Below are 15,176 nucleotides of genomic sequence, written 5' to 3'. Positions count from 1 at the left end.
GGTGTACATGCGCCATATATGGACAAATTCTCTGTTGTGGATCTCAAGGACCTTCCCCCATCTGGCAGAGCACAGCTGTATGAAGTAAGTTGTAGGGAGGTCACTCACTGAATTCTGGGTTTTCGCTACGGGCCCCACTGAATGGCCTTATTTCTATGCTAATGGGATCCTTAGTCAATGGAAGGTTAGCCATTAACCCCTGATGAGCTGGGGAAGGAAATGTGAGGTTAGCAGAAGTGAGCTGTAGCTCACGAAAGCTTATGCTCAAATAAATTGGTTAGTCTCTAAGGTGCCACAAGTACTCCTTTTCTTTTTGCGAATACAGACTAACACGGCTGCTACTCTGAAACCTTTTATTCTCACTGTTATTTCCCTACTAGAGCTAATGGAAACTTTTCAAATTGTAATGATTTTTAACCAAATTTTCAGATTTCAGTTGGGAAAAAACATTTTCTTGATTTCTAACCAGTTCGATTCACACCACAGCCCTGTCTGCAGAAAGAATGTTTAAGTTTCATTAGTAGCTACAAGCCGTAGTACATCAGATCTTGTAAGTCAGGTGAAACAAACTTCAGAGTCCTGAAGAAGACGGGCGAACTTCGATTAGACTTGCTAAGAATCTAATCTCACCCTCTCCTATCTACTTAACTCACTTCTCCTCCTTTCATTCATTACTCACCAGAAGGTGCTTCAGGCTTCAGATCTTTTCTCTGGTTTTGTTTTTGTTTTTAGTTTTTTTTAAGACGCAGCAGCTTTGATCTGAGCAGTAGTTCTTTTTTTAAATCATGAATTGTTAAGAATTGTAGTCTGAATAATTAAAGATTTGTTTATATTGAAATAAATGCGTAAGTGCATTCAAGGAAAATTACGTGTCCATAAAACCGTTCCAGTGAAAGGACAGCCCTGTTTGAGACAATGAGCCCTGATCCTGCTGTTCTCAGTCAGGCAAAACTCCGATGGAAAATCAATGTTGCTCATTCATTGGTGAGAAATAACTCAGGCAAAAGGAGCATCCTAATCTTCTTATAAAGTCCTGGCTGAAAATGACCCAACTTGCTTTAATGAACCTGAATCTCCTCACCATTGCCACTCCTTGTGTTTTAATTTCCTTGCCTTCATCCTCTCTGTTATTGCTAGGAGTCCAATCCTCCACCCCTTAATCAGACATCAGTGCCTGGGGAAGGATTGAAGAAGCAGGCCCTAGGTTTTTTATTTTTGTTTTTGTTTGTTTTTTAATTTGGTTGCGAGCATCTTCACCACATAAGACCTCTTCCGGTCGACAAGAGCTTCATCTAGCATTTTGTTTGTTTTGTTTTTGTTTTATTTTGTTTTGTTTAATGCTTTGATCTCATTCCAAAACTGGCCATTATCCAATGCAGACTCAGAAAGAAACGTATAGTTTACCTTTAAAACTGTGATTGTCAGATCTGTGCTTTTGTATTTCCTTTGTTGTCTTTTATTGGAACCAGTATTATTGAATGTGCTTGTGCTGGTCTTCAGTCATCAAAGTGAAAGAATAGAAAGTTCTCTTTCAGAATCGTTGTGTGATGCTAGGGAATCAATATTGATGTTTTACCAGTCAAACCTTCTGTAGCATGATGAGAAATCCTAAGCTGAGGACCCAGAACTTCCATATGTCTTTGTATTTTACAAAAGGCTTCCTTTATCTTTATGTGAAGATGAGATGGAGTACTGTGTGTCTGTGCTGTTTACTGGTGTGTAATGGAAATTACTGTTATTATTTTGGATCTATCACAGCTGGAAACTTCTCAGTGGGAATAATTTATCATTTCCATTTTGCTTTAAAAATGCCACTCAATGTGATAAAAGTTGAATAAAACAATGTGTTTAAATGTAGAAGTTCCTTCAGTGCAAAACATTTTAAACCTAATTCTCTCAGTACAGTTTGTAAATCCAGCTGCTTAATGTGTTCAAAGTTCACTGTTTTCCTGCTTATATCCCCAAAATAAATGTAGACCTTTACAAAGAAATGCATTCCTTCATGGAACTATACCACTCTTGTGAATTCCAGTTTCCACTGGTGGTGCAGTTCAGCAGCACTCTTCTACTCTGAAAAGCGACTATGGAAAAATGGCAACTTCCTACTCTTCAGGGATGAATTCAGAGTCCAACCTGGTCTCTTGCTGTGTTCTATTCCCACTAGCCCTACTGAGTGAACACAGCTATTAGAAAGGGAACTGGATTCTCTTCTGGCCCCAGCATCCTCAACAGTATCGTTTGCTGAATTCCAAGCACACAGTCTTAATTGTTGGTGCTATGCAAGCCAGAAAGAATGGAGCATGACTTTCAGTTATGATACTGGCAGTTAGAAAAATCACTTTTATGCATACACGGAGCAAGTGAGTCACTGATAGTAAGAATCAGTGAATTATGGAATCACTTTCCAGAGGGACGCCACACTTTAATAGTTACTTGTTACAAGCATGGTTTAACTAATATCCAAGATTATGAGGGAACCGACTCCCATTGGACTAATCAGTTCCACTTCCTGGCACTTGTTAAGGCAATCCTTTGTAACAACGACCCCACTGCATGGCGCATATATCATCATAGGACCCCTCTTCAGGAAGCTGTTTGGATGAGGGCCACTGGACATGACCAACTAAAAACAAGTACCCATAATGTTGGGCACCTGTGACAATGGACTCAGCTGCCCATCAGGCTAGAGCATCATTCCCCAGGATTAGTAGGGAAATGAGACTTATGAGTAGATTGCCCGACCTTCATTGTGTTAGCTGATCTTTCCAATTTAATTGTATCTAAATATTAGAGTTCATTCCTTTTCCTATCCCACTTTTCACCCAGCCACAGCAAAGCAGCTTGATTTAGAACCTGTTTACCTGCCAGATTTGTCGTGGGCTTTTGCTGCATCTCGCATCCTCTTGCAGTCTTATTCTGCCATTTTTTTTCTTTTTCTTTAATTCTCTGTGTGTCAGGAAGTGATCTAACCTTTCCAGTAATAACCTAGACTAATCTGGAGCTCTTGTTGTTCTTGACACAGTGTATTGTAACAGTACAGTAATGTGGTGTTGTGTTAGTTGTGAGATTCACCACCTGGAGCTTAACAGATGTCTGTATTTCCCAAGATGTTGGTATTGTTTAGATTTTTTTTCTGCAATAAATATGAATACTGCTGTTTGATGGGGGCATGGAATTTACATCTGGAGAGTGCCAATCTGTGCAAACCATCTTAAATATGGCTTTTCTTGCTGATGACATAAAGAAGCAACTGCTCTGTTCAAAAAGTTCCCTGCCTACCTCGATACAGTAGCTATTAATTTGTAGCCCACAGGCAGCATGGTATATTTGTTTGTGGTTCATTTCAAGGTAATATCTGTGTTCCGCTAATATGCATGACCAGCATGTTGAGAAAGGAAAATAAGTGGTAGTATGATTTATAAACCGGGTTGAGAAACCGCCTGTTAATAACCTTACAGGCAGGGGATAAAATATTTACAGTCTGTAAATTAGTAGTGTTCCAGATGTGTCAGTGACACTGACTTTCAAATTCAATCAGGAAAAGCATTTGACATTGCAAAGTCCAGGGCCATGCTCACTGAAAGGTTAAAAAAAGGGAATATTTTGGGAAGGTTTGGCAACCCTGTTTATAAGGCCATGCTGTTACTAGTCCAGATGCAGGATCTCTGCACAAGTAACATTTTACAGCCTCTCTGTAAATCCCTGCTATATTCTAAGAGCTGCAGTGCTATTCTGTGGGATTTGGAATGACCTGCCAATCAAAGCTAAAACATTTGAATTCCAGTATAATTATTCATATGTAAATCCACTGCAAGAAGAGGCAGAAATGTTGACATTTTCCTTTTTTGAATGTGAATTATTCAGAAACCTAAAAGAAATCAGTGATCAAATTATGATGGTGTTTCTTTTTGCAATTATAACCTGGTTCATAACTAGGCCCTATTGCTAACTTAATTGTATTCAAACATTTTAGTTAATTTCTTACTCATAATTTAGCATAATGTGATCAAGATATCGTGGCTTTATGGATATTTATGCAGGGATTTGAGATCCCTGACAAAAAGTCGTGTGAGTCAGCAAGCCACCGGTTTGGCTTTTGTTAAGTGCTCAATAGATTCAGCATTAAAATTTATTTTATAGACCTTTTCACTGCTGTTATGCTTTTGCCCTCCAGTATAGATCGCCTTCCGCATATTGCACATCCAAAAGTTAATATTAATACTGCCTTTTATTTTATGACACTTGAGCAGAATTTTGGGAGTTCCAAACCCTTACCATATAAGCTGCTAAATAGTTTGTCTCTGGTTCTTAAGCTTTAGGGGAAAAGTCTGTCTCAGTGAAAAAACAAAAATTCTGTGATTTTTCAGGAGCCCATGTCATGAAGCAACGAGCGTACAGTGATGTTAAACCTGTGGCTTTGGTTGCAGAATCATTGGCTATCTACACACCAAATTATATCCCCAGCAAAACTTTAAATTAGTTTTCCCTTGGGGTAACTGATACATATAGTTCATGGCTTCATTGTGCCCAAATTTCTATTTGGAGTAATGTATCAAACCCTGCATTTGTTCAGCAGTGCTAAATCTCAAGCCATGTAATTCTCTCAGCTCAATAATTTTTATAACCAGTTGATTATCTAATTATGAGAATAATATTATACACTGACGTATTCAAGACAGTCCTTTCCACTTCAATCTGCCTTATAATGCCTCCTTGAAAATTGTGCTGAATTATATACTCAGCCTTGGCATTTCCTCATTAGAGATTAGGTGAGTAAATTAGTTTATCTCCTGGAACATTTAGGGTCTGAAAAGCATGTGTCATTCCCAATGCAACTGACTGTGGAAGTAAATCTAACAGTGAAATCTACAATTCAGTAATTGTATATAAATGGAGAATTATTTTTCTAGACATTAAAGTAGACTGATCAGTTTTCCACAGTATTTATTCAATGTTTTTCAGAGTTCTGACAGCTGAAGTGTCAAATTTTGTCTAACCCCATAATTCACTGCGAAGGAGATGAGATGAGTTTATTGCTGTCTCTTCAAATAAGACCAATAAATGAAGGGCCTGTGTTCTCAAAGCCATTGTCAATACCAATTTTGTGCAGTATTTGATTATTGAACGGGCTCTTCGGCTGCTGTTTTTGTTCATTTATTGTTTTCGTTTCCACATTAAGTTAAAAAAAAGTAGGGCTTTTTAATTTCTTTACAGTGAAACAGTTCCTGGAGCCCACAATAGTCCCAGCTGTACTCACTTCATCTCTAATGGCTGAGTATTGTGCATGTTACATTAAAGATGTTTAAACGGATCCATGTTGTTGGTAGCCTTGCTACATATTAAGGCTGGTAACATACCACCCAGGAGCAAAACCCAAAGCCTTATTGTGATCAATGTGGAAAGCCTCAATTTTGAAGTTTGCAAAGGGAAGGTGAACTCATGTTTAAGAGACACAGAGTAATGAGCTGATCTGCCTCTCCACTCTTCCCGCCCCCCATTTCAGAAGCACAGTGTAAACCCTACTATTCCGATTACTCTCGCTTCCGGCTCCTGATCCACCAGATGTGCACAAGCCATTACCTGGATTTGTTCATCACTGGAGTGATCGGCCTCAATGTGATCACCATGGCCATGGAGCACTACCAGCAGCCGAAGGTACCGGGAGACAAGGAAGCTGGCAATAGCCAGTGATAGAATGGGGAAAAGAAATGGTCTCAGCTTTCACTGAATGCTAGAGATGGGCAGAACCAGGGCTGGTTTAGTTTTACAGAACTTCATCTATTGGGTGATGGTTTTGCATGATCAGCATTGGTGCCTTAGCCAGTGAGGCAATGTGGTGGGAGCAGAGGAGTGGGAGTTGGAAGTTCTGGCCTCTGTTCCCAGTTTTACTGCTTGAGTCCTTAACTAGTCACTTAGGGTAGGTCTCTACAACCATCCGGTGGTGTGACTGCAACACATGTAAACACAGATCAAAACTAGCGCAGGTATCAAATAGCAGTAAAGCTGTGGCAGCCTGGGCCAGATGCTTGAGTATGTGCCCAGGGTCCCAGGAGAGTGCCTCTAGCCCATGCTTCCCTGCTATTGTTACTTGCGCTGATGAGGTAATTTCCCTCTGTACCTCAGCTTCCCCATCTCTTACCCACCCTTTATAAATACTCTAAGAACGTTAAAAAAACAAAACAAAACAAAACAAAAAACCTACCATAGCAGTAAAAGTTGGGATGAAAATTCCTCTAGCCAGTTGCCAGTGATTTTTTTTTCTTGAAATCTTCTCTTTGACTAAGTGTTTCTATGGTAACAGTCAGTAAGAAGACTGTAATCTTTCTGGGTCAATTCCTGAAATCTTTACCCATGCAAATCTCCCGCTGCTCATGTCTACACTAGAAAAGAGGTATATTTGAACATACACGTTATAACTACAACCACCTTGCCTATGCTAGGGTTTTAACACCTTATCTAACACTTATTAAAAATGCACCTTTCCTCGTGGAGACATGGCCAATGGGAGATTTGCCTCAGTGCCTACCCACTACATTCAGCAAGCAGATACATGTAGGGCCTGATTTTCAAAGGTACTGAATACCATTGCCTTCAGTTGGAGTTATGGCTACCCTGCATTTCTGAAAATCAGACTCTTAATCTATTAAGCGTGCCAGGCTCCTGTATCTTGGGCCTGTTCCGATGATAATAACAACCTGTACTGGGAAGATGACTGCCTTGTGCCGAAGAAAGAGATGGAAATGGCTGCCACTGCTGTATAAATTGTAATTCTTTTTATTAGCTCCTTTCAAAATGAATACATGCAAATCACAATAAGGGTGAAATATTCTTTGAGGCTAGACAGGACCTGCATGACTAATGTAAATAACAAGTGAAGGGGAAAAAAGACGCGTGTGCACACACACACATCCATCCATCATAAGCTAGCCGAAGAGTAAAAGGGCACAAGCCCAATTTCTTTTTCCTTTGCAGGTCACCTTTAAATACACTGGGAAGCACATTATGAGATTCAGTCACTTTCTGATTAAATCAGTCATTAGCGAAGAAGCTTGTATTAGAATTACTCTAGGGCCTGTGCTTATTAAAGTCATTTCACAGCGACATTTTTACTTGTATTATAAAAACATTCATATTTTTCCCTTAAGGAAAGTAAAATTCTTTATGTAAGACCCCAATGTCCTATGTGTACATAATAATGTAAGAATGGAAATAGTCGCATGGAGGTGAATGGGATTACCTGCCTGACTAAAGTCATGCATGTGCTTACGTACTTTGCTGAATCAGGGCCCCGGTGGCTAAATCCAATCTGGAGTTTGATTATTATCCTGGAGATGTTTAGACAGATAAATGTGCTTAAGAGCTTTATATCCAACATCATAATTCACCAGGATGGTGAACGGGATTGGTAATGGGATATGGATGGGAAAGGACTTTTGTCATCAGGACACCAGTCAAAATCCAGTACATATTGCTGCTGAGTAACGGCCACTTTGCAAGCAGTGCAGCAGTACAGAGAGAGGCATACACAGTTTGAACAACTATTGGTCAAATTCTGCATTGGCTAATTACATTCTACCGGTGCAGTTTTGGCTGGGCAGAAACTTCTTCTGCAGTGTTGCAGTGAGCTATTTAATAGCTGTGGCTTTCTTCCCCAGATGTGGCTGCATTTCAGTGACAGGTGAAGTGATTTCTCTTGATCGATATTTGGGGTAAATTGTGCCATGAAGCCACAATCTGACTGAGATGCATGAGAAGCTCTTGGTAGACGCAGCGCCTCCTGGGGAGCACAGCTGCTGCCTTTGGAGCAGGTGCACTCTCTGTCACCACGGAGCTAGCTCTGCTTCACATGAGAGCGTGGGACTAGCAATGGTGCTGGACTTGGACAATCCTTTTTGGCCAGTTAGACTGCGGAGGATTGCTGCACTGAAAGCCACAGCACCATAGAATCACAGGACAATGGAACTATGGCAGTGCTCAGCCCTGGTACAGGGGCAAAATGTGGGAGAAAGGGCCTTGCTCTTTCCCCATCACCTCTTTCCTGCCCAGCGATGGCTCGCAATCATGGCATTAACTTGTGAAACGTCTGATGATCCTTTAAAAGCAACTGCCATGACCCACCTGGCCTTACATACCCCTTGGAAACACATCCAATTCTATCATCACCTCTTGAATTACTTAGCAATAAACCACGGGATGCCGTGATCTCACTAGCAGCTTTCTCACGGAACTTTAATGACACAATCTTTCACACCCTAGCTCGGGATCTGTGTAATATTACCCTCCCCCACATCACCTCCCAATGGCCCGTACCCAGCTATTGCTGTCACACCTTTCAGCAACAAGAAATATGATGCACATTGCTTACAAAGGAAATCTAAGATGCTATTACCGCTGCCCTCTTTTACCAGTATGACCTTGGGAATAAAACCACTTCCGCCATTAGTTCGCAATCGCCTGTGTAATAGGTGCCCTGCTGGCAGTGATGACTATCATTAGCGGCAAGGTTGTGACACAAGCAAAGGGGAAAGAACTAGGGAATTCGATATTGTCTGATGCTTTATCCATATCTTATGCCTTGCTGTGAGCTCAAGGTGAGGCGCTAGCCATACGGCTAATTTCCTGTTGCTTGTGCCAGGATTTGGACAAACCTAGGGCTAGACTGTGGCTCTCACATTGGTGCACGAGGGCAGGTATGGTGCAAAGTGCCTTCCCCTGGCCTTGAACATGCAGAGCACTAGCGCACAAGGCCTTTGCACCACTTAGGCCCATGGATGCAACAGTTCCTTGGTGAATCACTCTCATCTAAATGGTCCTTAAATGTTTTGCAGACTACAGACGGCATTGTTCCCAGTGTCGAGCAGTCTCAAGAGGGACCTGAGTAGTGCATAGGCTTTGTGCAGGCCCTCTGCACAGGGGTGAATTGTACAGGGGCTGTGCACAATTGCAGTCTCTGCACTCTCTTAAATGCAGGGACTTCTCCTTACTAGTTCCTCCTGGGACTGAAGGGAGCAGAGAGAGAGAGGGGCCATAACCCTGATCCCCTCTCCTTCGTCAGTCATCAGTTTTTTCTTATTAAATGTATAATTCTGGTGAAAACAGGATGGCAGCAAAACCGTCCAGCCAAGTCAGCAACTAACCTCAGCTTTGTATCCATGTTCCAGGTTCTTGATGAAGCACTGAAGATTTGCAATTACATCTTCACTGTCATCTTTGTCTTGGAATCTGTTTTCAAGCTGATTGCCTTTGGGTTTCGCCGGTTCTTTCAAGACAGGTAACAAAGATTAAATCCTGCACGTCTGTGACAGCAGCAGGGGCTCAATAGATAATGGGCCAAATTCAGGGGTGGTGCAAATCAGGGCAAGCTACTGCTTTATATGCCTCTTACTGACATACTTGCACCTGATGTGTAACTTACGTCACAAGTGAATTTGGCCTTGAGACTTCCTTAGGAGTTGCATAGGGTCTAAATCTAACCCTGAGTTCTTGTTGTTATATCATGAAACGAATTCTCGCCTTACCAGACAGCTGGCAAGTCTGATCTTTCTTCCCACTGTGGACTGGATAGAGTTGTCCTGGTGAGATCAACAGACCAGGAGGAACTGCAGACATTGGCCTCTGTTGGCTTAGGATGAGCTGTAACTGAGTTAAGATATTTATACATTTAATATTGGCCCCCCTCAAACCTCTGACCTCGCATTTTTCATCTTCCTCAAGTCAAATGTCAAGAGCATTGGATTCATGCCAGACTTCTTCCCTAGAGAAAATCATTCCTCCCCAACTTCTAGCTAGTCTGACATCACTGTTGTGCTCATCCTATCTACTCAAGACTTTCTAGAGGGCCTTTCATCGTGGTATAATCTTGGTATGTTTCCTTCTGCCCAATGTGACTGTGTTACAGTGACTGGACAGTGGATCAAAGCCTGCAGTTCTTACTTGGACACAACTCCTGTTGAGTTCAGTGAGAGCCTTGCCAAACAAAAGGCTGAATAAAGTTTGTAGGATTTGGCCTAATGTCTGGATCATCGGGTATAAGCCCAGTCATGGTTTTATATTTTCTTTGGCGTTGGCTGATTCCATAATCTAAAAATAATGGTTTTTGTGCAACTCCCCTCAAAGTTTCAAAAGTTTGTCTGTGAGCATTAGCACCACTGACATGACTGGAATTTGTTTAAAACAAACCAACGCACACTGCAAATACTTTAGTAGATGTGATTTTGTGTTGTCTTCAGATGGAACCAATTAGACCTGGCAATAGTGCTGCTGTCTATCATGGGTATCACTTTGGAAGAGATTGAGGTGAATGCATCATTGCCCATTAACCCCACCATTATCCGGATAATGAGGGTGCTAAGGATTGCTCGAGGTAAGACGGAGTCAATGTGAAAATCATTTTTATTTGAGGTGCAGTGAGCAGTTCTGTCCAGGACATGACTGGGAAACCACTGCATGCCACATGCCCTGCTTAGTGCACTTTGTTCTGGCATCCACAAACTGTAAACAAATAAGAGAACAAAAGAAGGGAAAACATCGCAGAAGAGCCAAGGAGCTGAGCCAACTGGCCATGCATTTCTTAAGAGCACTTGCAGATCTAGATCTTCTTAGAAAAGAGAATCCACTGTGAATTTCATTGATGGGTGAACCTGGAAAAGCAAACTTTGGCATGCTCGTGAAATCAAGTATGTCTCAAAGATCTGGAAACTAGATAGGGGTTTCAGGGTGCAACACAGCCATAAGCTAGAGAGTTGGCAATTGATTTAAAAAAAAAACCCAAGATGGTTAATAAATTTCATTTCCCTTTTCACGTGACCTCTTGGTATTGTGTGAGACAACGTGTCTATTTTGCTTTGTATCCAGATGTACCCTAGCGATGATGATGATGATAATACCTACCGCATCTCTGAGGCTTACTTAGTTAGGGTCTAATTTTCAGAAGAGCTGAACACCAGGAGCCCCAACTGATGTCAGTGTAAGCTACAAGTGCTCGACACCAGGGCTGTCCTTACCCATACGCAAACTTCACGGCTGCATGCTGCTCCAGCAGCCAGCCCCATCCCCAGGCCAGCAGAGCCAGCCAGGAAAGCTGCCCCCGCTCCACCTCTTCCCCAAAGCCCCCAATCCTTCTCCGCCCTAGCCTCGCTCCTACTCCACCCCTTCCCCTGAGCTATGTCCCAGGGGACCGCATCAGGGGTCGGGCGCGCCCCACACTCACCAGACGAGCTGGGAGCGGAGCAGAGCAGAGAGGGCTGGAGCCAGGAGGGCTGCGTAGGGCACCACAATGTCTAGGGACGGCCCTGCTCAACACCTTTGGAAATCAGACTCCAAATGTTTGTAAAGTGCTTTGAGAGCTTCATTATTGTCATGCCAAGTTATTAGCATTATTATTATTTATTCTAATTGGAACAAAGAAAGAATGGAAATAGATGAAATGTAGTTGAAGCCAGAAAGGAAGCCTCAGAAGAAAGGGAAACGTCTGTCATATTAGGTACATTTCAAAAGGAAAAGCATATGCAGTTTCCGCCTGGAAACTCAATGTTACAGACAAGGGCATGCAAAGCAATGCCTGCGTAAATCAAACATGAAGGTAGGCAGCTGCAGAACTCAGAAGGTAGTTAGTCCAAACCAAGAGGAAGGAAAAAGAGATCCAGGGATGGTAACTCAGAAGGATATTTTCAGGGTTGTATATTTAGTACTGGATTCAAGACCCAAATAGGAGAAAACCCTAACGGGCCAAATTTCATCCCTGGTATAGGCCCCACTGAAGACAATAGGGGTGGATTTGGCTTCCTATTTGTTTAGCTGTAAGCAGAATTCTAAAGGAATGTACATCTGGTAGTATCTTGACCTTTCTAAAACTGTTTACTTCCCTCAGCAGAAGAGACTGTCAGGAGAAAAGGTCATTCTTACATTCCTAGCATTGTGTCAACATTACCCAATTCAGAGAGAGCAAGAGAATGGTGATTCTTTCCCGAAGCCTCAAGATGCTACTATTCACAGGATTCTAACAAGCATCTGAACAATCTAGAGCTCTATAACGAGGCCTTGAGCTTTAGTTGCTAATGGAGAGCATGTGACGTGATTTCATGCTTGAGGGATCTTCCTCTCTCTAAAAATCTGTGTCTCCACAGTAATGCTGCAGCAGTAATGTTATGAACCTATCATTTTCTGCAGTGTTAAAGTTACTGAAGATGGCTGTAGGGATGCGAGCCCTGCTGGACACAGTCATGCAAGCACTGCCTCAGGTAATTCATTGCCTTCCCAGAAAAATCTCATCAGGACCAGAGCTACATTCTTATTGCAGAAGGCTGCTCCTGGACCTTCCTCCTTATTTTTGTCTTCACTGTCATTGGAAAATTGCATTTCCCATTAGAAACTCAGTCTCAGATGCTATCCAGGTCGTATCTGCCCTCGGGCGGCTTAACTTTTGTATGAAAGAATACGGGGAGAAGCAGGTCTGGAAAAAAATCAACTAATGTTGTTGTCCCCCACCCCCCATTTCTTTTTCTCTTTCCAGGTGGGGAATCTCGGTCTTCTCTTCATGTTGTTGTTTTTCATATTTGCAGCTCTTGGAGTGGAGCTATTTGGCGACCTTGGTAAGTTCTCCACAGACATAGCATTGCCGGAAGCAGGAGGAAATAGTTACATAGAGGGGGAATGTGAGCGAGCTCATTGTCTAAATGAGATTCTTCTGGTTGATCTCACAGAATGCGATGACACTCACCACTGCGAGGGGCTAGGGCGGCACGCCACTTTTAGAAACTTTGGGATGGCCTTTTTAACTCTCTTCCGGGTCTCAACAGGAGACAATTGGAATGGGATAATGAAGGTAAGAGATCCCTGGGGAAGGAATATTGATGATCATTTCTAATGTTACAGGCTGTCTGTCACTGTTTCAAACCAATAACAGGGATCAGCTGGGGCACCCAAGCTGGGACGGCCTCTGCACTTGTTGATTCGGGGCCTGGGCATTTTCTCAAAGCAATTCTTTTTCCTCTTGCCTGACAGCGCCTGGGTTTGCTGGCCTTCAGATGCATTGTAAGTTCCCAGGCTTTTCCTGAGGTGGTGGCTTGAGGACAAGGAGGGCAATACAGGGAGTTTTCTATGGAGTGACATTAGTTCAACTGAGTAGCTTGTTTTGTACGGGGAACTAGAGGCTCCAGTAGGCTCGTTATTTTTCGCTGGAGCAAATAACACAACTGTGCGACTGATGAGGTCTGGGTCAGTTAGGATAGTTGCACTTTGGCCTTGCAAAATGGCCTTTCAGAATGGAGAATCTAGGATAAGCCAGTCCTCTGGGAGTATAAAGGAGCAGACAGGCGCCACCTGTTGGAATGCAGTGAGACTAGTTGGTGTTTTCTCTGAGCCTGTGTGCAAGGCAGTATTCCCCTCCAGTGTCACACCTGACTCCAATGAGTTAGGTTTTGCTGTGGGGTCATTTGCTCACCTAGACAGATCTGAAAATCGTCCGTGAAACTAGTCTGATCATCTGTGTGTGCTCAATAGATGGTTAATCCATTTGGGCCTTATGCGGGAGCACTGAATGATTGGATGGCAGGATCAGGCCTTCTTCGGTTAACTGGAGCTTCCTCAGTTTCCATAATCATTTTCCCCCTATCACCAGGACACGTTGCGTGACTGCGACCAGGAGTCCACCTGTTACAACACAGTCATCTCGCCCATCTACTTTGTCTCCTTTGTGTTGACGGCCCAGTTCGTCCTGGTGAACGTGGTAATTGCAGTGCTCATGAAGCACCTGGAAGAGAGCAACAAGGAAGCCAAAGAGGAAGCAGAGCTGGAAGCGGAGCTGGAGATGGAAATGAAGACTATCACCCCAGGCCCAATCCCCACTTCAGACCTCTTTGCATGGACAGGCGGTAATGGTGGAGAAAGGCCTGAGAGCCCCAGAGGATGTACCAATCCTATGCAATTCAAGGTGGATTCTCAGCTCTCATTATTTTATCCTATGGTGAGAATCTCAGGTGGAGGGTGAAGAGCAGGTTGGCCTGCATATTTGCTAAGGGAGGATATGCACGAATTCCAGTGAAGGAGTGAGTGTACAGTGCATTGGGGAGTTGTATTCCTCACTATCTGTTGACTGAATTGCTGCATGTTTTGATAATCTATGCTACAATGTAAAGATCCTGACCCAGTCTTCACACCAGATTGTCACTTCTGCTCAGGTGCAAAGAGCTCTGTGTCTGTTCTAGTGATGGGCCCAAGCCACAAAGTTCAGATCTGGCTCCAAATTTGGGGGATGTTCTAATCCAGGGTTTTGGCTTGGGGGGGGGGGGGCGAGGGGGGAGAAATAAAATTTTGCTGAGTTTATTTTTCTTTTAAATGCTAAATAAAATGTATATTTTATATAAACTAAGTTTAATATTTACCCCCTCTCGGAACCAGTGCTCCCAGGGAAAAGATTACTTCAATAATAGGAGAATCTTCTGAGGGCTCGATCCTACTCCCATTGAATTCAATGGCACAGTTCCTATTGACTTTAATGGTGCAGGCTCTGGGCCATAGTGCTGTAGCTGATGGTACTACACTGCTTATATTTGTGAGCTATAAATGAGTTCCACTGGTCTCTCAAAAAAAGTTTCTGAATGGGGACTGGGTTAGTGAGGGGATCCAGACTTCTCCATATTTAGTTAGTGGGGCCGTGAAGCATAATTACATAAACACAAGAATGGTCCAGTCTTTATTCAGATGCCCAGATAGCTGCAAGATCTGTAACTGTGTTTCATGTTTACACCCACCTATTTAGCTCTTTTTACATATAAAATAGAAAATCTTGAGTTTCACATAGGTGAATGAAAAGACGTCTATTTGCCCTGTTTACAAGGCAAACTAATGTAATGAGTATTCTTATGGCTGAAAAACTCATTTGTGATCTTTAGGAATGAAGACAGAGTAAACTCTAAACTCACGTTCAGTTTCTAAGCCTTTGGAAAATGTCTCTCGCTATTAAAAATCACTGAGGTATGAGATAGATCCCAGAGCTGTCTTGACAGCACAAGGCAACGTGATTCAGGGTAATGAGGGGGACCTCATTGGTAAATTACATCTTACTGCTCCTTTACAAAGAAACACTGTGCCTTCACCACCCCCTAGCCCCCGCCACTCTCCCATAGACAGACACATCCACACCCTCTGAGCACATACTGCACACCGCAGCTTTTGTG

At 42.7% G+C, this 15,176-nt stretch overlaps 1 protein-coding gene across 1 annotated transcript in view; it reads left to right on the top strand.

The window, feature by feature from the left end:
* Positions 1-15,176, top strand: part of CACNA1G (calcium voltage-gated channel subunit alpha1 G) — a 151,870-nt gene that overhangs the window by 119,274 nt on the left and 17,420 nt on the right. The window contains exons 25-31 of the mRNA XM_077832908.1: positions 5,504-5,655; positions 9,162-9,271; positions 10,230-10,363; positions 12,169-12,239; positions 12,512-12,590; positions 12,702-12,823; positions 13,619-13,963. Of these exons, the coding sequence (XP_077689034.1) occupies positions 5,504-5,655; positions 9,162-9,271; positions 10,230-10,363; positions 12,169-12,239; positions 12,512-12,590; positions 12,702-12,823; positions 13,619-13,963 (1,013 nt within the window). The remainder of the gene's footprint in view (positions 1-5,503; positions 5,656-9,161; positions 9,272-10,229; positions 10,364-12,168; positions 12,240-12,511; positions 12,591-12,701; positions 12,824-13,618; positions 13,964-15,176) is intronic.

The sequence above is a fragment of the Eretmochelys imbricata genome, chromosome 14 (assembly GCF_965152235.1).
Source record: "Eretmochelys imbricata isolate rEreImb1 chromosome 14, rEreImb1.hap1, whole genome shotgun sequence".
NCBI classification, from domain to species: domain Eukaryota; kingdom Metazoa; phylum Chordata; order Testudines; family Cheloniidae; genus Eretmochelys; species Eretmochelys imbricata.
Note: the sequence above shows the minus strand (reverse complement) of the source record. Positions and strands in the feature narration are given on the sequence as shown.